Source organism: Lissotriton vulgaris, chromosome 1_1, assembly GCF_964263255.1.
Source record: "Lissotriton vulgaris chromosome 1_1, aLisVul1.2, whole genome shotgun sequence".
Taxonomy (NCBI): Eukaryota; Metazoa; Chordata; class Amphibia; order Caudata; family Salamandridae; genus Lissotriton; species Lissotriton vulgaris.
The window spans coordinates 1814012627-1814037454 of NC_141685.1; the positions used below are offsets into that span (position 1 = coordinate 1814012627).

The window sequence follows — 24828 nt, forward strand, 5'->3', positions numbered from 1 at the left end:
AATGTTATAATGAACAACTAAAGCACTTACATTCTGTATTTAAGACAACATTGTGGCAAACCTAAAGCCATCTCAATGGAAAAAAAGCTGTAAAACAAAATATTTCCTTTAGAAATTAAAAAAATGAGGGGTTTTCTTTGTCAGTAGTTAGTGCTCTAGCAAACTAAAATGAGGTCACATTTTCTATGAGTTTGCAAGCATCTCCCTTTCGGTAAAACATTACAAAATGCAGGATCAAGCATGTACTACCAACATTAGCAGGGGTTTATCACTTAACTCCTTAGTAATCAACTGCAGTGTCACCACAGAGTTCTAGTGAACAACTATAGTGCTAACATGATGTAAAGCACACCTGAATGTCATTTTTAAGAAATAGGAGCTGTTGAATTTAGAACAGTAGGCTGAAGTAAATGAATACTGAGATGCTAATGCAGGCATGAAGCCAGAGAGTTACAATGTGAGGGGAGTTGTGGGTTTAGTAATTTGTGGCCTAAAGTATGTAGAAAGAGGCTAAAATTAGTTTATGAGAGGTGCCTGCATGAGTACAGCATCCGCTTTCCAAATCTGTTTACTCAGCCTAACCATTTTCTTAATTATGTAAGAGCATCCCAATTTTGAAATAACAATATTTTGGTAGATAAATATATATATGTTTAAACAAATGTTATAGCGATGTTATACTTAGGTATGGTAATTGGATATTACCTTAGGGCCAAGAAAAAAACCTAGAAATTCACTCAACAAAGCAAAGGTTTACTAAGCTAACTATAACTCGTGTACCACCATGCACTGCTTATGACCTCACATATTACATCACTCACAACATGTTACATGACATCACTGATGACACTAATAACACCATAGTCATAGGCAAGTCCTTGAGGCAAATGTGGCTGTGCAAGTTCAAAGTTGTATAGTTCCCCGTCTGTGAATCACTAAAGCTTGGAGGGCAATGAATGCTCCATACTAAACACGGTAAAGGCTAAGCAAGTGATGTGGGTTTCACAGTGGTGTTTCAAAGTAAAATATTCCTTAACACCAAAGTCCATTGCAAACAATTGGAGAATAAGCCCAAAGCTGTTGACAATACATTATAAACCAGTGGCTATCTGAACAGGTACACATGGTAAATAGTTGATAATAAAGGGCGCTAATCCATATGGGGAGAGAACTGCTTGTGCTTTCCAACAATCTATAGATTGAGACCTGGTGTGATTTATTTTTTTACTTGTTTGCATACAATGGTGTCCAGAAAACGCAGAGTGAAACTGCCCAACAAAATGTTAGATTTTCAGAATATATCCAGAAAGCAAATCAAAAAGCTCATAAGTAACATGTTAATGGCAAGAGCTTAGGACATGAGCTGATCTGCTGAATAAATAAAAACAGTTGTGAAAAGCTCTTGCATGCTGTAAAGTAGGTACACAACATTTTCAGGAATTCAAGGAAGAAGGAGGTCTACAGAATCCTTGACCACAGAAAGAAAAATGACTGATAAATTAAATTGAGCGCTCAACTCCGAAAATATTAATGGCTAACAGAAAGAACAAGAAAAGGGACTGGGATGGAAGCCAGCAGACACACAATAATTGAAACCAAGGCAGGGTTAAACGAGTCTTATGTTATCTGACATGCTAGTCCAAGATATCAGTCTTGATGAACTGGGACGAGACTTACCAATGAGGCTCATATACGGGCCTTGGGGAACCCGGAATGTCAGCGATGATATTTTATGAAGTATGAGTTGTACAGGAAACACTGGATGGATGCTTCTGCATTTATTAAAACCCTACTTCTAATGAGAATGTGAATGCTAAAGTAATGCCATTCTGTATGTTGCTTACCTTGAAGCCATCGAACTTGTGTGGCAGGCCCATACCCTTTCTCATTCTTTGCAGAAATTCGGAAGACAATTGCAGGCTTGGAGGAACAGTCAACATGAGCATTTGCAAGCTGTGCTGTTGTTACAGTGCAGGAGGTCTTGAGTCCACAGTAAATTTTCATGAACACAAGCTGAAGTGGATTCTCAAGTAGGTGAGTTGTACGGATAGCAAGGTAAGCAGAATATTCGAGGATGTTTCCGCTGGGGGAAGAAGGCGTCTCCCAGGAAAGATGGATGCAATCTACATTCTGTACAACAGTGACAAATCACACACAGATTTTGAATTACTTTACTTTGGTGAGAAAAGAACCATACCTCACCTACATTATTTCAACATCAAACATAGATTTCCTTTGCATTTTAATGCAAACCAACATTATCTTTCGATTTTATGTTCAAGTCTGGAAATATTAGATGATGAATTAATCCTACCACACAAAACATAAGACTGTTGCGCAGACATATTTGTTGCATTCCCTCCGCTATTCCGGATAATATAAAAAGCTTTTATAATTGTCCAAGATCAAAGGCATCTATTTCTCTTACTTACCTGTAATTCTACTTCACCAACATTAATATATTCTTTTATTTATAAACAAACAAATTATTTCCACCACCAATGCACCGGACTCCAGAACACAATTTTCATTTTAAGAAAAACAAATCCTATTAAAACTCACATTTTAACACTTACAATACCACTTTAAGGCTCTACAGAGCTTTCCAGTCCCACATTGCCAGTATATCTGCAATGCCTTTTTAAAGAAATAAAAAAGGAGATCTTACTAAAATATAATTTATGAAATATTGAATAATATTGGCATAGGGACTGTTATACGGTAGTCATAGCCGCCAAAAAGAAGATTAAAAACTGGAGACTTGGATCTAGGTAAAAGAAGACCACATGGTCATAGTTTCTGTTACAATTGAGGATCACTCTGCTTCCCTACAAAAAAGATGTAGAATTAGTTTCAGTACAGGGCACATGAGGCTTTCACATCTGAATTTACAATCTCTCTCAAAACAGTCAAGGCATCATCAAGAGCTTCTGATATCTGCACAGACACCTGATTGAGAAGTAAAGGGTGTGGCGCAATTTCAATATTGTGAAGGAGAGATCAGGACTGCATAGAAGTGTCCTGTGTGGTTTATACGTCAAGAAAAGAATAGATGGTACCCCCTTCACTTGGCCTGTTCAGACACATGAGAATCAACTTTTTGTGCTTCAAAAGAAGCTTTGGCAGTAGTCAAATAGACAGAATAACATAAAGAAAAAAGTTAGATTTAATTATCAAAAGATGATTGCTTCTGGAATTAGGCCAAGGAACCTGGATGAAAATGTCTAGCATTGGGGAGAATATCTGTGGTGCTCCCCCTGGCTAAATATGCCTGAGAGAACATAGTCAATGTGAATCCACTAGAATGTCGCATCAGCTGTCCCCTTACTTTGTCGGTCACTACACTCATTCCAGAGGCCATAGCCAAAATCAAATGAGTGACCTTGAAAATGTATCTTGCTTCCTCATAGAGTTGTCTGAATAGAGTCGGATGGACATGATATAAACGAGATATTGGCTACATGCCCGATGTATTGATATGTGGAAATAGGCGTCCTTCAGGTTGATTGCTGTCATGAAGTTGCCTTGCTGGAGAAGCGGATTGACATCCTGGAGATGGAACCCTATGGAAGCGCTCTGAAAGGATGTATTTGTTTAGTGGCCTGAGGTCCATATTGGGTCTGAGGGACCTATCCTTTTTGGGTATTAGGAAGTACAGAGAGTACACTCCCTTGCCTTGCTGATGGTAGGGGACGGGTTCTATAGCTCCTTTGAGAAGGAGCGTTGGACCTCCTCTTTGAGAAGCCTTCGGTGTTCTGGGGAGAGTATGTGTTTCTGAAGTGGAATAGTGGGTGGCGTGGAAGTGAGCCCGAGACAATAACCATGTTGGATAATACCCAGCACCCACTGGTCTGCTACCTGGGAAAGAAGCCTTGGAGGCTCCCCTCGACCGGTATTATGTGGTCGAGGTGGAGTGGCTTAGAAGAGGCAAGTCAAGGCTGCTGCTACTTTCGGGAATCCACTTTTACTTTTGCCTCTAGAATTATTGCCCCTGTAAGGCCCTCTATAGTAATCCCTGGGAAAGGATTGTTGTCCCTTGGTGCACTGGTAGGACATAGAGGCTTCAGGGGAGGTGGTCTTGAGTATCCATGATAGGGTGAGCGGCGAAAGTAGCCGGGAAGCAGGTGTCTGAAGTGTGCCCATCGACTTAGGTGTCTCTGTATCTTTCTTGATCTTCTCTAACATTTTGTCCACCTGTGAGCCAAAGAGATGCTGGCAATCAAAAGGCATGTTCAACAGGTTCTACAGAACTTCCGGACAGAAGCCAGAGATACGGAGAAAGGTCGCTGGAACTGACCCCTCCCACCCTTGGCAGCGGTGTCTTCAGCATCTAGGGCACAGCAAATAGTAGAGTAGTGTTTGATATCTGCTTACCTTCAGATCATTTCATGTCCTCTTTCTCTGTGCTCCTCTGGGAGGTATTGTAGGAGCTCCTCCAGCTCATCCCAGTGGGCATGATCATATCTTGAAAGAATGGCAATAGAACTGGCAATATGCCATTGGTTGGCCAATGGCATGGTCAACCTTTTGCCTGTTGCATCTTACTCTCCTTCTCATGTGGCAGGGCACCCTAGCTGGCCTGGAAGTTGGCTCGCTTACGAGCAGTAGTAACCACTAGAGAGTCAGGCTGGAGTTCTCCACAAATGTAGATAGGGTCAGTAGGGGAGGCTTTATATTTTTCATCCACCCCAGGGGTTATGACCCTAGCTTGGACAGGGTCCGTAGAAATGATGTGTGTGTGGCGTAACATGCCCTTAAGCATGAGGAGGTTCTGAGTAGAGGGGTGAGTGGAGGAGAGGGCTTCTCTAGGGCCTATGTATGAACATCCAACATTTGAAATTAGGAGGTCCTACCAATGAGTTCCTGATAGGAAGTGGAATCATCTGGAGGGGAGGGACGGGCATGGTACGGGTCAGGGGTCTGCGTCCCCTAGGGTTTCTGTGTCATAGGAGTCCCATGGGTCACCCTGTGTAGGGGTGTCAAATGTGTCTTCCCCTCCCCCATGCCCACCCGTGCCAGTGAGAAACAGGTGGGGAAGGTGAACGCGGAGGAACGGGGTGAGGGGATAATTGTGCATGGGGCAAGAGGCTGGTAGCCTTCTCCACCTTTTTGCACTGCTTTGGTGGAATCTGAATGGCCAAGGCTTTCTCTAAGGTCAGCTGGCATTTCGAGGCTAGAACAACAACAGACACCAAAGGGCGGGCAAGGATCCGACCCATATAGGTATGGATGACCAGGTGTATATACTTATTTTGATTTTTGAGGGCCTATGGACCTAGATGTGTTGTTGCCTAATATGGGAAGTATACTTTTATTTGTCGATACATATAATTATGGGTATGTGTGTTAGTCCAGGTTAATATGGTGAGAGTGTGGAAGCATATTGGCGAGTGTGGGAGTATAAATGCGGTTGTGTATTTGATGAGAGTGTGCAGACATATACTTGTGGTTGTATGGACATATAATAGCGAGTGTGTGGTATCATGGTTGATGTGTACCCATATGATGGCAACTGTACACAGGTACGACGAGGGGCATGTTGCCATATTATGGTGGGTTTGTGTTGGTGTATGATGCTGGTTGTATGAATGATGATATAGTGGGTGTGTTAGCATATGATGGAGTGTGGGAAATTATAATGTTGATTGCGTGGATGTATGATGGTTGGTGTGTTAGCATCTGATATTAGTTGTGTGTTCTTATCGTAGTGGGGGGCTGGCATATGATGGTGGGTGTGCTAGCATATAATTACCGCTGTGGACAAATGTTACTTATGTTGGCATATAATCCACAGTGCTTTGACCCCGATGTTCCTTGTGCAGGTGGATGCATTGGCATATGATGGTAGTTTTTTGGCCTAGGAAGGTGGGTGTGTTGGTACATGTTGTTAGCTGCGTGTCCGAATGATGTTGGTTGTGTGGAGATATGATGTTGGTTGTATTGGTGTGTGTTGGCTTATGATGTTGGTTGTATGATGTTGCTTTTGTGCGTATTAGCACGTGACAGCATGTGCATTTACGTATGACAATTGGTGTGTTGGCATAAAACGGTAGATGTGTTGGAGTACGACGGTGCCTATGTGTTGCTTATAATATTCTAGCCAGGGCCCAGTGTGGCTTCAAAGCAGGGCTGGGAACTAGCCTTTGTCTGGATCTTGTTAGCAAGACATGCTGTGGCTCAAAGACGTTCATTAAAGCTATCATTCATAAATGTATCCACAGCATTTTACACTGTCAAAAGTTGTGGCCTACCCTTTTAGGAGTCAAAACTTGGTTTAATTGATTTATATTGTATGGACTCATAGTAGTGTTTTCATAAGGAGCTCGAAACCAAATGTATAATGGGGTAATTAATGATCTTACATTCTTTGATATCATATAGCAAAATCACTGGGATTTTATTGGTGTACATTTTAAGCAGTGTTTTTTTATCCACAATGCTGACAAAATAGAGGACGCCATAACGGTCGAGCAAGCCATTACACACTGATATCATCTCTGTGGCCTGCATTTTCACAACCTCACTGTGAAATGTTTTTTTTCCTAAAAGTACATTTTAAATAGATATAACCATTAACCACTTTGAAGTTTTGATTATTTAGAGTTAATGGAAAACGATTAAAATTAGTTTGCCTAAAGAACACCTTTACATAGGTTTTTTTCATGTTAAACAAAGGATGCAAATTAAATAGGTGATGCTCAGAAGATAATTATTTATTTTCTAACCGATAAGGAGCTACACCTAACAGTACGATGTCATGAGCGTTAATCACTACTCTGACAATTCTTTCACCTAATACTGAGAGAAAACGGGCCAGTGGAATGCTATCAGGATGGGCCCAAAAGGAGCGTTTTGAATACATATATGATACTCAACAGTTGTGTCATTTTGGCTGCTGCTCTCCAGCTAAGTTACAACGTGGTACAATTCTGCCAGGATTGGCACTCCTATCAGAAGTCCTGCAGAAGTTGTGGGTATTTAAATCCAGGTCAGCCTCAAAGCCAGTTTGATACCCCAGTATGTGATGTGACCGGGTGCACATTTCAGTGGAAATGCTGCCCTTTCACTTGGTGTGGGAATTATTTCAGAAGTCCAATAGCAAACAGGGTTTACTAGCCAACCAGGCCATTAACAGCTAGTGTGGGACTTAATTTTACTATTGGGACCAAAACTGAGCACCAAGTACAATCATGTAGCAATTGACCCATATGGTAGCGAAGTTGAGAAGTCCAAGACTTACTCAGGGAGGTGGTGTGGGGTTAAGGACTGGAAACTCAAAGAAGATGCTGGTGCGAGTGGTACATCACTGTAATGCCATCCATGGTTTATGTGTTAAAATGAAAATAAAAATACATTTAAAATAAAATAGGAATGGAATCTCAATACACTAACTTAAGCTCATATGCTAATAACTTAATATTGTACAGCCAGTGCTTAGTCTTCTGAAAAAGAAAGGAAAATGGGGGCATGGAGGAGAAGGTGGGGGTGCCACATAAGAGTTAGAACTGGTGATCCTTCTGAAGCTTTTGGTGTCGACTGAGCTTTTGGCGTCACCTTGCGCATCATCATGGTTTGTGAGCATGAAGGCTTGACACCTGTGAAGTTGGTGGGGGCTCGTTGACCAGTATCGGTCGACGACCATGAGTGGAACCTTGGTCCCCTCTGAAGCCTTCCCTCGGTGTGGATTGGAGCTCGAATGCAGCAAGGGCCCTGGAGGGGCAATCTTTTGTGTTTGTGCTCAGGGCTCAATGCCAGACTCTAGCACGAGAGACACTCTACTTTGGTGTGGGACCTTTTCATTGATAATAACTTGGTAGCACACATCTCGGAGCCAGGTGGTATACTTATGACCATGGGTGTAGTCTTCATGTGAGGGTTGCTGGTCTTCAGTACTGGGTCAACGATATCCTTCCAGTGGTCTGACGCGCTTGAGAGAATTGTCTCTTATTTGGATGAAGCTTGGGCTGCTGGGAACGCTGGACCAGCTGGCCTCCTCACTTTCTTTGGTGCCAAAGGGGACCTCTTCTCTGAAGATGTCTGGGGTGTAGGAGGATGTCTATTGGTCCATTTTGTGATGTGCCTAGCACCTTTCCTTTTGGTACCTTATGGTCTTCTTCAAGTGGAATGTGAGGCAGGACTCACAGGAGTTGTTGTCATGTTATGTTATGTTATGTTATTAGTATTTATTAAGCGCTAACTAAGAGAAGTGTGGAGAAGTGTGGCTCACTGGTTAGAGCAGGCAGACCCTGAAGCAGAGGTCAGACCCGGGACCAGGGTTCAATTCCCGACGTGGCAGGGTCTTGAGCTCAAATGTCCATGGACTCGATAATTCTCGCTTCGGTGCTTGACCTAATCATGGGTTCACACTCTGCAACTCTGGGCATTAAGCTTGCTTAATCTCCACAACGGCCCCCCGCGGCGGGATGCCTGGCTTTCACCTTGGGGATGCCCTGTAGGGGCTATCTCACAGGGAAAAGCCAGGACGGGTTCCCAAGGCAAGCGCGGAGATACCCCTTCGGGGGTCGAATCTGGCGCTATATAAGAACATAATAATAATAATACCCGAAGGTGTCCTGGCGCTATGGTCAAGAGTAAGACACAGGTTACGGGGGCGTGGCTTGGCCGGCTGCAAGATGGCCGCACTCTAGGTGGGCTCTGCCGGCCAAGCACTTTTATCCGAAAAAATCCTGCTGACATCGATTTCACCACCGCACCAAGCTGCCAATTCCTGCCTCCCGGGAGTGACGCGCACCTACCTGTGACACCTGGGTGCTTCTACGTGCCTCACTGACAGAGATCTTCTCCCTGTGGCTGGCGCTGGTCTCCTGTGCCAGGGGGCCGCCTGTGCCTCCGTCGGAGCTGCTGTTCCCTGTGGGGCCGCCTCGCTGAGGTGAATACGTTGCGGACCAGACGCTGGACACCGCGGTGAAGCACAAGTTACTACTTGTGTAACGATATATCTGTAAGAGACATTAGTTAGTGATAGATTCCTTACCTTAGAATATCCCCAGGCGTCAGACTGGATCCGGAAACTTTTGCGTAGCAATACCGCTGCGCGTCGGTAGGCGTCGTCTGCGGCTCCGCGTCCGTCGTCGGCGTCGTGAGCGCCGGAATGACGTCGTCGGAGTACTTAGACGCCGCCCATGCGCGCTGACGTCAGTTCTGATACACAGCTTTTCCGTGCCAGATACGCAGAGCCATGAGAGAACCAACACTGGTGCCATGAAACTAGGGCCCTGAAAGGGGATGACCTTAACCCTAGATATCGGTTCGCAGAACGGGGAGGATGGGTGGGTCGGTAAGGAATCTATCACTAACTAATGTCTCTTACAGATATATTGTTACACAAGTAGTAACTTGTGCATCTGAAAGAGACACGTTAGTGATAGATTCCTTACCTTAGAATAGATACCCCAGCAATACCAACCCCGGTGGTGGGTCTGCGAACCAATATCACACCAGAAAGTCCTGGAGGACGGAACGGCCAAAGAAGCCATCCCTCCGGACTTGACTGTCCAGGCAGTAGTGTCTTGCGAACGTGTGCAGCGAGGCCCACGTAGCTGCCTGGCAAATGTCCTGTAAGGGGACTCCTCGGCCCAGGGCAGTTGTTGTCGCCGTGGCCCGAGTGGAGTGAGCCCGCAACCCAGCAGGGGGCTCCTTTCTCGCCATGGAGTAACATGCTTGAATACACAAGATGATCCACCTTGAAATGGTACTCTTGTGTACAGCCTTTCCCTTCTTCGCGCCCACGTAACCAACAAAGAGTTGGTCATCCACCCGGAATTGGCGTGTGCGATCTAGGTAGTAAGAGAGCGCACGTTTTGGATCCAGACGGTGGAGCCTCTCCTCCTCTTTCGAGGGATGCGGAGGCGGAAAGAAGGTGGGCAAAGTGATGGACTGCCCGATGTGGAAGGCCGTGAAAACCTTGGGCAGAAAGGAAGGTCGTGTACGTAACACCACCTTGTCAGGATGAACAGATAGGAAAGGTGGAGAAGAAGAAAGAGCCTGGAGCTCACTCACTCTCCTGGCAGAGGTGATGGCAACCAGGAAGGCAGTTTTCAACGTGAGCAGACGGAGAGGACAGTTATGGAGTGGCTCAAAGGGAGCACACATCAGATAAGTGAGAACAAGATTCAAGTCCCACTGGGGCATCACGAAGGGAACAGGAGGGAACATGTGTGTGATGCCCTTCAGAAATCTGCTTACAATGGGGGACTTGAATAAAGAAGGCTGATCAGGTAGCCTTAAGAAGGCGGAAAGGGCAGAAAGGTACCCTTTAAGAGTGCCCAGAGCAGAGCCCTGCTGGGCAAGGGAAAGAAGAAAGAGCAGCACTTCCGAAAGGGGTGCAGAGAGAGGATCCACAGCCTTTGCTGTGCACCATGCCACAAATCTGTTCCACCTGCAGGCGTATACCGACTTAGTGGAGGGACGCCTGGCTGCCAGAATGATATCACAGACTTCAGGAGGCAAGTCAAATGGCCTCAACTGTCGCCGCTCAATCTCCAAGCTTGTAGGTGGAGACTGGACAGGTTCGGGTGCAGCACCGTCCCTTGCTGCTGCGACAGAAGGTCCTCCCGAAGAGGCAGACGAATCGGGGGATCGACTAACATGCTGAGTAGCTCGGGATACCAGTATCTTCGTGCCCAGTCCGGAGCCACAAGGATAACCTGGGCCCGGTCGCGCCTGATCTTCCTCAGCACTCTGGGCAGAAGTGGTATAGGCGGAAAGGCGTACAACAGACTGCAGCTCCACTCGCGACGAAAAGCGTCTCCGAGCGAGTGCCGCCTTGGAAATTCCAACGCGCAGAACTGATGACATTGCGCGTTCTCTTCTGTGGCGAATAGATCTAACCAAGGCTCTCCCCACTGCTGAAAGAGACCTTGCGCCACGTCCGAGTTCAAACGCCATTCGTGATCCATCATGCACCGACGGCTGCGTTCGTCCGCCCTGGCATTCAGAGAGCCTGCCAAGTGTTGAACCACCAGGGTCACGCCCTGATGTTCCCGCCATTGCCATAGGCGCAGAGCCTCTTGGCAAAGGGTCCACGACCCCACTCCGCCTTGTTTGTTGCAGTACCACATGGCGGTGGTGTTGTCGGTGAACACTTGCACTGCACTCCCCCGGACAGAGGGGAGGAATGCCTTCAGTGCTAGACGAATCGCCAGAAGCTCCAACAGGTTGATATGGAGCCGGGACTCCGCCGGAGACCAGAGGCCTCTGATCTCCGCCTCTCCCATGTGGCCTCCCCAGCCCTGGAGGGACGCGTCCGTCACAACTACGCGCTCCGGGTGGGGTAGGGAGAGGGATCTGCCATTGACCCAGTCGTGGTCCGTGAGCCACCACTGCAGTTGTCTCGCAGTGCCCTCCGAGATCAAGACATGATCGGACAGGTTGCCCTGATGCTGGGCCCACTGAAACTTCAGGTCCCACTGCAGAGCCCGCATCCGCCACCTGGCGTGATGCACCAGAAGGATGCAGGAGGCCATCAGCCCCAGAAGCCGCAGCGTCAACCTGACCGAGACTCGGGATAACGGCTGGAAGATGGGAACCAGAGCCTGAATATCCCGAACCCGCTGTTCAGTGGGAAAACCCGAAACTGCGCCGAGTCGAGAACCGCTCCGATGAAGAGGAGCTTCTGAGAGGGACACAGGTGTGACTTCGGCACATTGACGGAGAACCCCAGCAAGTGCAGGAGGTTGGCCGTAGTCTGGAGGTGGGTGACGACTAGCTGGGGCGAGCCCGCCTTCAACAACCAGTCGTCGAGGTAGGGGAAGACTAATACCCCCTGCCTGCGCAGATGAGCTGCGACCACCGCCATCACCTTCGTGAACACCCGTGGGGCGCTGGTAAGGCCGAAGGGGAGCACGGTAAACTGAAAGTGCTCTTGGCCTACCGTGAACCGCAGGTAACGCCGGTGGGCCGGCAGGACGGGGATGTGGAAATAGGCGTTCTGCAGGTCCAACGCTACCATCCAGTCTCCCGGGTCCAGGGCAGCCAGGACCTGAGCCAAAGTCAGCATCTTGAACTTCTCCTTCCGGAGGAAGCCGTTGACGTTCCGCAGGTCCAAGATAGGGCGTAGGCCCCCTTTGCCCTTCTTGGGTACCAGGAAGTAGTGGGAGTAACATCCACACCTTACTTCGGGCCCAGGAACGCGCTCGATGGCCCCCTTGGCCAAGAGGGCCGTGACTTTCTCTTGCAGAAGTTGCAAGTGATCCCCCGACATGCGGTGGCATTGCGGTGGCATGGATGGAGGGGATGCCTCGAAGGGGAGGGAGTAGCCCCTTCGGACAATCTGCAGCACCCACCTGTCCGAAGTGACTGTGCGCCAGTGGGAGAGGTGATGGCGAACCCTGCCCCCCACAGGCGTCACATGGGCCCGAAAACTCGGACTAGGAAGGTTTTGAGGCAGGTGCTGCTGAGGGAGGTGTGGACTGGCCTCGCCGTGGTCCCCGACCGCCGCCACGGCGGTTTCCACGTCCGCCACCGCGCTGCTGGACATTCTGCGGTGCGTGGCTGGCGGTACGTGGTGGGGCGCCCCTTCCGTGGCCACGAAAGGAGCGAAAGGCACCCGTTTGCTGGCGTGGGGCCGGGAGGCCCAAGGACTTGGCGGTAGCCCTGGAGTCCTTGAAACGTTCCAGCGCATGGTCTGCCTTGTCGCCGAAGAGGCGACGGCCATCAAACGGCATGTCCAGGAGTGTGGCCTGGACATCGGCCGAGAAATTGGCGGACCTCAACCAGGCGTGGCGTCGAACCGCCACTGTCGTTGCCATCGCCCTGCCCAGTGAGTCCGTTGTATCCAGCCCACACCGGATAGAAAAGCGTGCTGCATCTCGGCCCTCTGCAAGGGCTTGGCCGAGTTTAGCCTGGACCTCCTCCGGGCATCGTGGCAGCACCTCCGCAACCGTGTCCCACAGAGTGTGGGTGTAGCGGCCCAAGAGACAGGCGGTATTCACAGACCGCAGCCCTAAGCTAACAGACGAGAAAACCTTCTTCCCGAACTGTTCGTATCTCTTGGATTCCCTGTCGGGCGGGGCCGACAGGAATGCGGTCTGGGAGTTTGAGGCCTGGATGACCAGACTCTCGGGGGTGGGATGGGTGGACAAAAAGCATGGGTCGCCCGGGGCCGGGCGGTAGCGTCTGGCCACGTTCCTATCCACAGGCGGGCCTGTGGCGGGCTTGGACCAAGTGCCCACAAGAACGTCACACAAGGCCTCATTGAACGGCAGCAGGGGCTCCACGGAGCTTGACTGCAGTTTGAGGACCTCAGTGAGGAGATTAGTCCTCACGGCCGCGACGGGGAGGTTAAGGTTTAAGGCCTTAGCTGCCTTCGTCAACACTACGCTATAAGTAGAACCCGCCTCCGAAGCCACAGTCGGATGTGAGTTAAATCGAGTGTCTGGCGATGTGTCAATACCACTGGCCTCCCCAAGCTCATATGTCCAGTCCTGCTGTGACTGGCAATCTAGTGCCAGAGGGTCCTCAGACCCCTACCAATTTTCCTCGTCACCTGTGTCCTGGAAACCAGGATTAGCAGACAGGGCCTCCTCGTGGAGATAAAAATCCCCAAAGGCTGTCGGAATCGGCGCCCAGCGGTGCCCTTCCGGCGCCTGAGTAGGACCGCAGGAAACATTGGGGGCGGCAACCACAATGGGCGCCGGGGGCGACACCTGTAGGGACAGCGCCGGCGAGGTCGTAAGGTCGCCCGGCGAGGTCCCGGATCCGGAACCGGATCCGCTGAGGTCCTGCAGCGCCGAGACCGAAGTCGTCAGCGGCGTCGGAGCCGAAGCACCCGACGGCGTAGGGGCCGAAGCGCCCGACCCGGAAGGACCTCCAGACGGAACTGTTGGGCCCGAAAGCGCCACGGGAACCGATTGAGGAGGGAGGGCCCTCATGGCCATGAGGTACCTCTCGACCTCCTCCGGCGTCGCGCCGTGCCCAGGGACCCGAAGGTGTGGGGCAGGCGGCGACGCTTGCGACTCCCGCGGAGCCGCGTGAGCGGTGTCGCCCGAGCCCCCGGCCGCATCGTGCGTGCGTCGGGGCAGGTCGGAGGATCGATGACGTCGCTCCGACCTCTCATGCCTCTTACCTGAGGACTTGGAACCAGACGATCGGTGTCCACTTCCGGAGCTTCGATGACTCCGACCTCGCGACCTGTCCCTCGACCTCCCGTGGGACCGGGACCGGGACCTGGAGCGGCGCGGGGCCGACTGCCTCAGCTCGAGTCGCTTGCGGGACCGCTCCCGCCTAGCCTTCGACGTCAGGGCCCGGCAGTCGGAGCAGGTCCGATCGTCGTGGTCGAGGCCTAAGCACTTCAGGCACCGGCGATGGGGGTCCGTGACCGACATGAGTCGATCGCACTTCGAGCAAGGCTTGAACCCGGGCATCTCTGGCACCGATAGAGTCGAGAACTCGACAAAAATGAGAGATCAAAAGATCAAAAAAGTTCAGTCAAAAATTGACTGGGGGTAGAGCTTCTTCCGGATCTGCGCTAGCTGGCGCGGAAAAAAGAAGAACTGACGTCAGCGCGCATGGGCGGCGTCTAAGTACTCCGACGACGTCATTCCGGCGCTCACGACGCCGACGACGGACGCGGAGCCGCAGACGACGCCTACCGACGTGCAGGGGTATTGCTACGCAAAAGTTTCCGGATCCAGTCTGACACCTGGGGATATTCTAAGGTAAGGAATCTATCACTAACGTGTCTCTTTCAGATTCGTGCCCTTGCTGGGGGGGTTCACTGGCGGGGTCGGGGGACGCTCGCTGTGCGGCCCGGTCTGGCAGCGCTGTGGCCTAGTCGCGGCCTAATGCTCCTCCTCGGCCTTGCGTGGGTGCGGCGCGGCCTGCACTGGCCTGTGTGAGCAGCGCTCCCCCCCTTGTTTCCTCCGCCGGTGCTTACCTCTCGGCGTGTGCCGGCCGCTGCGCTCTGCCTGATACCTGCTGCTCGGAACTGCAGGGCCCGCCTATCGACGTGACTGCGCTGCCCTGGACGCCTCCTCATCTGTGCCTCGCTGGGGCCCGCCTGCTACTCCCGGCTTCGAGGCCTGCTCCTGGGGGGGAGACGATTAGATGGCTGCTGGCCCCCCTGTGATGCTCTTGGGCTCCCACCCGCAGCGGATTTGCCCGCCCAGAGACGGGCCTTGCCGACCTGGTGGTGCCTAGACAGTCTGCAACCGTGCTGCGTGGGCCATTTCAGCTGCGTGGGGCCCCCGCAGACTGTTTCCCTCGTTCACTGACTCTCGAAGGCCTGGGGGGAGGCTGTTGGGGCCCCACCTTTCCTGCCGCTGCCTAACATTCCTCAAGGGCTCTAGCGCATCACTACACGGACTGCAGGTGTGTTCCTGGGCCCCCTGGCTGCGGCTGCCTGGGGTTGCCGGGGGCCCTCGCCTGCTTATTACTGGTACATGCCATACTCCACGACCTGCATTCGTGTTTTGAACGCTCCTTTGGTCCCTGCGCTGCCCCTTCTGTCTCAGCGGGGTGCCCTGGTGCCCTACACCGTGCTGTGCCCCGGTTTTCTGCATCTCCTATTCTGCTGGTGGCGGTTGGGCAAAGGACAGTTATACAAGCTCCTTTCATTCACTCCTGGCTGCTAACTATGACCCGTGCTGCACTGGGGGGGGCGGGAGGGGGGGACGACGATGAGATTACAGGCCTGTTGTTGCTGCCTCACCCTGGTTTCTTGGTTTGTGCCCCCGGATGGACTTTGTGTCGCTGGCCACTAACTGCTCACTAATCGTCCTGCTTCGCTGGCTCTTTCCCCTATCTGTGTGAATTGGCGTCCACCCGAACCGTGCATCGCCATGGGGAAATCTGACCGAAAGCAGCCCAAGATTGCCTTCGAACTCCGGAGATCCTCACATCAGGACGGCGCGGGCTCGGACGGAACCGACTCTGCTGTGATAATGGATCCCCCCCGAGCCGAGACGACAATCTAAAGGCCATTATGCTTGAGGTCAAGTCGACTGTCACTGGCATCGCTTCCCAGCTTGATCAGCTATCCGCTCGCCTCGACTCCGTGAAGGCTTGTGTTGACTCCCATGACAACAGACTCCTCCATGTGGAATCCAGGGTCTCTGAATCGGAGGACGCGGCTACTCGGGACAGGCAGAAGTTGCTCCAGATGGATAAGATCCTGGCCGTAATTCAGGAGAAGAATGAAGATTTGGAGGCTTGCTCCCGTCAGAGTAACCTTCGCATCACAGGCCTTTCCGTGTCCACCAACATCTCCAAGATGGAAGACTTTGTCGAGCAACTCATCCAGGAAATATTCGAGGATGTCTTGTCCTCCTTCTTCATAGTGGAGCACGCTCATCGTTCCCTTGGCCTGCGTCCCGTTCCTGGTCTGCCTCCCCGCCCCATAGTGGCGAAGATTCTGAACTTTTGAGATCGCAATGCCATCCTCCGGGCGGCACGCGATAGGGGCACCAACACGCCCCAAGGTAACACTCTTTCGTTCTATCCGGACTACACCCTGACTGTTCAAGCTGCGAGGAGAGAGTTTTTGCCGGCTAAGTGCATCCTCCAGAAACATGAGGTCTTGTACTCTCTGGCCTATCCGCCAAAACTGAGGGTCCGACAGGGTTCCAAGACTCTAGTTTTCCCTGATCCGCGGGAGGCCCTTGCTTTTGCCAAGCGACTTGACAAGGATCATCCTCTCCCAAGTCACTACACGACGCCGCCGGCCGCTTAAGTGACAATGACTAACAGTGCGGACAATATTTTCTTCCTGTTTCAATCGAGAACTGTCTCAGATGTCGCTTTTCCACTCACGCTTGGCCACCCTGCTTTTCTGCGGGGGTGTTCGCCGAGTCCTGCCATGCCCTCACAGGGATGACTCCCATTGTTTACTTTGTGTTACCCCCTTCCAGTTGTGGGCTCCCTGGGTGGTTTGGGTCGTATTCTCAGCCTGATTGGGGGGTTGGTGTGGGTGCGGGGTGGTCGGGTTCCTTCCTGTTCGGGATGGTGGGGGTGGTTGGGGGGGGGTTCCTTCTTGTTTGTTTATTGACACTACATTGTGCCTCCTGCGCAGCACCGTCGAAAGTCCATTTCACTTTGCACTCTGCCTTGCTTGGGTTTTTAACACAGCACACCGTCCTCTACTTTGTTCTGATTGGATTTGCTTGTCACGTCTCACAGTCAAACATGCTATTTCTCTGGTCTCTTTCCCCCTCTATGGGTTGTGCCCCATGCGCCCTCCCCGCGCTGCCTAGGCTGCTGCTGCCCACTGATCGCGGCTGTTGCCCCAGGCCTGTGTTACTCCTCCCTCCTTGCTCCATTCGGCCACTGGCTATCTCCCCTACTTCCCTTGTGCGCCCCGCTGGTCTGCGCTCCCTATCTTCTGCCCTGCCTAGTGCTCCTTCCCTTCCGGCTCCCCTATGGCTGACATAGTCTGCTGTACTTGGAACGTCCGTGGCCTGAATGATTTCCGCAAGGCTCGCCTTATTAATTCACACCTACAGCGCCACAAAGTAGATATATGTCTCTTACAGGAGACGCACTTGATGCCAGGCTCCGTCTCCGGACTCCAGTCCCGCTACTGGGGAGAATCCTATTCTTCCACTTACTCGTCATATGCTCCGGGGGTTTCCATTTTGCTGCCCCGTGGCCTTCCTTGCAGACCTCACGGGCTCTCATCGATCCAGAGGGTAGGTATGTCATCATCCACGGCTTGCTTCTTGCCCAGCCTGTCACGATTGCCGTAATATACAACTCCAACTCGGTTGACCCGGAATTTCTCCATCACATTTCGCATTTTATCTCCTGCTGTGGCTCAACGGCGGATCTGGGGTGGTGACTTTAATGTTGCCCCTTCAGCGACCTTGGACCGCTCAGGGTCTCACTCATCCCACCCGCGTGCTGCTTCAGCCCTTAAGTCCATATTACCCGATAACGCTCTTTACGATGCTTGGTGCCATCTCCGTCCTGACGCCCGTGATGGCACTTGCGTGAAGGGGGCGTGAGGTTGTTGGTCGCGAATTATCTCTGGCTGACCTCGCCGGATGTTCTGTTTTGGCTAACTGATGCTGAGCATATGGTCCATACCTTCTCCGATCACGCGCCGGTCCAGATTCGTCTCAGACTTCCTTTCTCCCAGCGGCGGGCCTTTTCGTGGCGTCTCTCTACCAATGCCCTCCGTGATACGGTGTTCTGCTCTGATATTCACATGGCAATCGCTAATTATTTTGAGCTTAACACAGGCTCCATCGTTTCTGCTGTACCCTATGGGAGGGTTTCAAGGTTGTCATCCGAGGTGAGTGTATATCCCGACAGGCGGGCGTCCTACGCGCTATCTGCTCCACACTGGCAAAGCTTGAGGGTGAAATCAGGGATCTGGATGCTGCCCAGGCGGCGTGTCCCGACCCGGAGACGCTTGAGCTCCTTCGCCAAATGCACAACGAATTTTCAGATGAAGCCGGCAGTGAGTTGTCTTTTCTTGTCCGAGAGGGTCGGGCGTGCCGTTTCGGTGAGGGGGACCGCCCACGATGTACCCTTGCCAACCTTTTACGCCCACCACGCGCAGCCTCCTATATTACTGCCCTTAGCGAAAGTGGCCTGGATAGGACAACTTCCCCAGAGGATGTCAAATCCCGCTTTAGCGATTTCTACTCGCAACTTTACTCGGCTGGCACTCCTCTGCCAAGGGAGGAGCTCGATCAGTATTTCGAGTCCATCGCCTTGGTCTGGCTGGAAGATCATAACCGTAAATTTCTGGATGAGCCCTTTTCTAGGGAAGAAATACTAGCAGCCATAAGCAGTCTCCCTGGCGACAAGGCCCCGGGTCTAGATGGCCTGCCCGCCTCTTTTTACAAAACATTTGCTGATATCCTTGAACCGCATCTGGCAGACATGTACAACGAGGCTTTTGACACTGGTCTCTTCCCACCGTCGCTGCACGAGGCCCTGATCACCCTGCTCCTTAAGCCTAAGAAGCCAGCTGACCATAGAGATTCCTACCGCCCCTCTTCCTTATTGATATTGATAACAAAATTTTTGCGAAACTGATCGCCTCCTGTCTCCTCCTGTTAATGCCTACCATCGCCCTTCCCGACCAATCTGGCTTTATACCTGGGAGGGCTACCTCACATAATCTGCGTACCATCTTTTCCGTAATGCAGCAAATTAACCCCACCCTTCCGGCAGTTGCCGCCCTTCTCGATGCCACAAAGGCATTTGATACTCTGGAGTGGCCTTTTCTTTTTTGCATCCTACCGCGTATGGGTTTTAGCGACATCTTCCTGCGTAAGATTAGACTTCTTTATACTAATCCATCAGTGCACGTCTGTATTAATGGTCAGGTTTCCGATCCCATCTGCATCACCCGCGGCACCCGTGCGGTCACGAAAACGCAAGGTAAGGAGGAGACAGGTCAGCCAGAATATGTTAGTGAGACGTCTGGCATGAGATATTATACGCAACAGTGACGTGCACTCTTGTGTTATAGAATAGCGGGGATGTTTTAGATAAAGAGTAGGGGCCAGTTTGTGAGGTAATATCCTTAATGCAAAGCTGTACTAGTGTTATCCTTTGATAAGCACTCACCTGTGAATAAGCACTAGTCGTGGCATAGAGCTCCAATCGCCAGGACGAATGAGCGGGCTTACAGTACCAGTATGGCTGTATGCGTAGAGCAATAGGATTAAGGAAATATGCAACAAAGGGTCCTAAATATTAAATTGGGAAAATAGGAGGACTATAAATAGTAACGATAGTTAATGGAACAGAGGCTATAATAAGGGAGCAAAAGTACTTACCATTACCCGTGCTGTAAACGCAGTCTAGATATATGGTCACAGTGAGAACAGGATGGAAGGATAGAACCAATAGCGAGGTCATAGAGGAGAGATGAAGTTAATGTCACATAATATAATGGTGAAATACAGAGTAGTATGCCGTATTCCATATTCTTGAGTGCAACAGAAATAAATGAAGGTTGTGTTTTCCATTATAGAGAGCAACCCAGGGACAATTGATTAATCCCAATACAGAGAAAAGAGAGGGGCGCTTCAAGCTCATGCTGTGAATCACATATCAATTTTAACAGCGGAGGAAAATACCACGTATAAACGGTGAGCGTTGTTAGTGAAACATGTGGATCAAATGGTTTTAATTGAGGCATTGTTGTACCAAATTTTAAATCAGCATCTCAAAATATTTATTTTGTATTAGGTGAACCATCTGTGTGGAATATCTTACAAGGGAAGCCACACTAGCAGAATTAGAGGATCACTGGGGAGTGATATATTATCAAACACCCTAACACCTTATTTAAGGGTGAGTACATGATACAATAAACGCCAGCAGATATATTAATTTAGAAGAAACTATACATATAAATATCTGTTCCTTCAGTCTCATAGAAAGAATAAAGGCGAAAGCGGACTGCAGTTTCTTAGAAGGGAAGATCAGGGAATCTGGAGAAGTGTATAAAGGTATGCACATGAGTTGTTTAACAAATGAGGACTGGATAATATTTTGGATGAATGGAATAAGTCTAACTAGTGTGTGAATGTGACCAGTACTACGTCCAAGGATACGCAATGGGCTTGGACAATATGATTTTTGCTCTTAAACTGAAGTGGGACTACAAACAGCACAGGATGAGATGTTGTTATTACTATGTCTCTCTGAGAATGAACCATGATGTTTGAATAGCAAATACTTCTATGTAACAATGGATCATATTTTGCTTTGTAACGTTTGCCAAGGTACATTAGTGATTTTGTTTAAAAAGAAAAAAAATGTCACAAATTATTGTGTTTTTAACTGTCTTGAGGAAGGTGGTGCAAAAGCAGGATCCACCGAAACGAGTCGACAAATAAACCTCTGTGGTTTTGATAAAATCATTTATGTATATGTTTTTAACGAAATGTTGATGATTTTGATTTTGTATTGTATATTGTGATAGTGGACTAAATGTGTTCTTTGAATACAAAAAAGTTATGATGAACTGCTACAAACTAAGGAACATATGTACATCTGACTAATATATGCTGGTGTTTTTAAACATTTTTAATAAAACTGACTGTAATGTACATCTTGGCGCCGTAAGGCTGAATAATTTCTAGAGTGTTCAGTGCCTTTGTGGTTCTGCTTATATTAATGGGGTCTGAGCAAAATCCAGCATGATTGGTATGAGATTTCATTATGAATCATTGGAATGAAAGAGGAGCTATAGTAGACCAAACAGTGTAGTGGAGCGATTTGAAATTGGCCAAGGGAGCCTTCTTGTATTCCTACCAAACCACACCAGTCGACCCAATCACAGGCCTTCTCGGCATTAAGGCTGACAAGTACAGTGTTCTTGCATGTACGGTAGACGTGTTCTATCATGTGAAGCACTTTTTTGGTATTGTAGCCACTTGTCCGGGTTTAATGAAGACAGACTGATTCAGATATACTAACTAGGGTCAATGCATCTCCCAGTAGCCTTGCTACTAGTATATTTGTGAAAATAGTATTATCTAAGTTTCGGGCAGTATTTAAAGTAGAATCATGCTTATCAAAGGCACATCATTACCGTGTGTAAATGATTTATTGTATGTGGGGGATTAGGTTTGACTCTTTGCTTGAACTGAACTCAGTTGCTTTCGCCTAGAAGGTATTGTTTCACTCTGGGGTGTTTATATAGTTTTGCAGGCAGGTTTGGAGGTTTAAAACAATTGAACAAATGTTGGCTATATGTAAGATGTAAGAAAAAGAGTTAGGGCCTTGGAGGACATAAATGTAAGAACACACATCACAGAGAGGAAAATCTCCGCCTGACATTCTTGCTAGTCCTCCGTCATTTGCCCTACCATTTTCTATGCTTCAAAAAAGGTAGGTATAGAATGCTTGGAATAACTTATTATGGTAGCCTGCTTTTGCTGTGGGTTTGTGTGTGTGTAACCCTACATAGAATCAAGTAGCACAATCCTTTTTTATTATCTCTTTTTAATGAATGGCTATAAAAGTTATTGGATCAAATAATTACATAAACTGGTTTCTCACTGGGGTGATTAAACTTATTATCTGCCTGCTCCCTCTGAAACTCCTATGTAAAACAATCTTTTCAACAACATTACAGAATTAACAAACAGAACTGTCCAAACCTTCAGTCAGGTCATATTTGCCTTGCAATCTAATGTTAGTACTTAACACTCCTTTAAATGGATTAACAGACTGTCAGAACATAGCTTACAGCTAAGATTGATAATTACTTTTAAAGCTATCTTTCCCTAAGGATTGGGCTCCATCGACTGAGTGCATCTTTTGTCTTTCAAATAGTCTTTCTCAGTTGATACCCATTCACATTATTTTTACATAAATATTATTCACTACTCCTATGAGATGCCCAGGTTAGAAGCTGCAGATCTGTTTTGTTTGAACTCTTGTTAACACTCAAAACCTTTGTCAAACTCCATTACCCCAGTGGTCAAATGCACAACTCAGAGCAACATTGTGTACTCCTTGCATTTACTTGAGCAAAAGTGACTCTTTTGCGCATTCTAGTCTCTCGTTTCAGCAGTGATCTAAGCCTCACTTTTTATTATTGCAATGAGTACCAAGTGGGTATGCAAAGACGTAAGCTGTAGTGTTGCCAACCTAAATGTTGAAAAAGAAAACATTATTAGCCCTCACCCACCACATAGATGGCATGCTTCTTCATAAGGCTCCTTCTCACGTAGATGACATACCTCAGCGTGGCTACAACCCTATGGTTGTAAAATGATGTTTTAAATGCTGGGAGCCTATGAGTGGAGAGTGTAACACTTAGACTGTGGTGGGTAACATGTCCCATTCACTTATCATACAGAGTTGCTAAGGCTATTAAAAATACCTAGCTGTTCACCACACAATCTTTAATCATGTCCCATTTGTTATCTAATGAAAGCAAAGAGGAATAATTCAACCATTCTGATATTTCAGAAAGGTTGAATTATTTCCTTTTGTTAGATACTGTTTTAAAAAGAAAGGTTTTCCTTTTCAACATTTAGGTTGACAACACCACTGCTTCACTCCATTACATACGCACTGGATACTCACCCTACTTTATTCACCTACGTTTAATGTTTTTTTTCGTGGCAGTTACTGGCAATGGGTGACCTTGTGAGCAGAAAGGAGTTCTTGTTTAGGGAGGGAGCTGTATTTAAAGGATGCCTTTGTGAAAGTGACACGTCTCACTAATTACACATGAAGGGGCAGATTTACGAGCCCCTTACGCCACTTTTGCGTCAATTTTAACATGGGACAAATGGCGCACAAGTGTCATAAGGGGCTTGTAAATCTGCCCCGAAATACATTCCAGTGGGTAAATATGAGAGTGAAACCTACAACTGAACCAGGTAAAAATGAGACCGAAAAAGCGTTGGCAAAAAATGGATAATGTAAATATTGTATCTCTTTTCAGAGTTTTAGAAGTCTGGCATGACTACTCGCAAATGTAAAGACATTTATTTTCTTCATTTGGGGGTGATAAATGTTTCTGAAGAATATATGCTGCAGAACCGGTTTAGGTTGGTTGTTCTTTTGGGTATTCTTGTCAGAGTGCTGTCCAGACAGAGTAAAAATGCCCCTCCCAGCATGGTTGTCTCTGACCAAAAGCACCCACAACAAATACACAAAGAGGTGTGAGGCTTCAGCACTTCATGCTCATCAACCAAAGTGTGATTATAAAAGACAAAAGGCTGGGCCTCACGTAATAGGCCCTTCACCTTGCACAGCAGAATGCACAGTCCTAACCTTCCCCCTAACAAAGGTTAGAGCTTCAGGAAGTCTAACCAGCAGTCCTTCACAAAAAAAGTCTTCATTGATTTTTTTTTAAAGGAGCCTCCTCGCTCAGTTTCTGGTTCTCCGTGAACTGCAGAGCAGGCAATACAATTGCACCGTATGCGGGAACTATCCTCACCCTTCATCTTGTGCCATACCACAACCAGCGGCATCTAAATGGATACCATTTTGCTTTTATAAATAATATCATGAGCCAAACTTGAGGGTGAATATCAGTAACAGTCACTACAGCATTTTGCCGAATCTCCTTTCAATGTTTGCGTCCAGCCATTACTTCACGCTTCCATACCCAGATCTTGTCTAGTGTTAGCCTAACAGTGGACAGATTGATCATGTTACTCAAGTGCCCAATATAGCACTATCTTCACATCTTCAAATGGAATGCTGTCCCAAAAAAATCCACTATATTGCTAAAATCCTGCATGGAAAAAAAACTGATCTTTACTTAAAACTTCTGGTGGTCACCTCTCATTTTCCTTTTAAATGGCTCCCTCCTTCCTTTCCATCCTCTGCCAGCCTCGTCACTCTTAGTTTGCCTTAATATCTATCAATGCATTTTTGCAAATTTCCCAAAACTCATTTCAAAGATCAGAACCTCTCCTTTTTTGGAAAGTAATACCCCTGCAACTAGCCCTACCTAACTTCCTTTAGCTCGTCTATTAACCCTACCAAACAACTGAATGGACATACATGCCCCCCTTTGTGCACTAATTTTCATACCTAGCTCCTATTACTTTAATATACCTGAAAGAAACTGGAGTGAATGCAAAGAATAGTTTGCTTAAGTGCATAAGACTGATCTGAATAACCAACAGTAACCATAACACTGGACTAACCACTAATATTGGGTTCCGGAGAAGCGTGGTGCACGGCAGGAAGTGCTTCCGCACCTCCTCTGTGGCAGTTTGTGCTATATACATGCAATTACAATACAAGTACAATTCAATTAAAACAATTCTGTGTGTTGCTCGGAACAGACTATATGCTGGACTGAGGAATGGTATATAGAATCAGTCTGAATGTAAGAAGTAACAATGTCCTAGGCACTGTATCAATTGCTAA

At 48.5% G+C, this 24828-nt stretch overlaps 1 protein-coding gene across 1 annotated transcript in view; it reads right to left on the reverse strand.

Moving 5' to 3' along the window:
- The window catches only part of HCFC2 (host cell factor C2), a 245069-nt gene that overhangs the window by 42637 nt on the left and 177604 nt on the right, over nucleotides 1-24828 (reverse strand). Inside the window, exon 12 of the mRNA XM_086919162.1 lies at nucleotides 1845-2130. Within this exon, the coding sequence (XP_086775288.1) occupies nucleotides 1845-2130 (286 nt within the window). The remainder of the gene's footprint in view (nucleotides 1-1844; nucleotides 2131-24828) is intronic.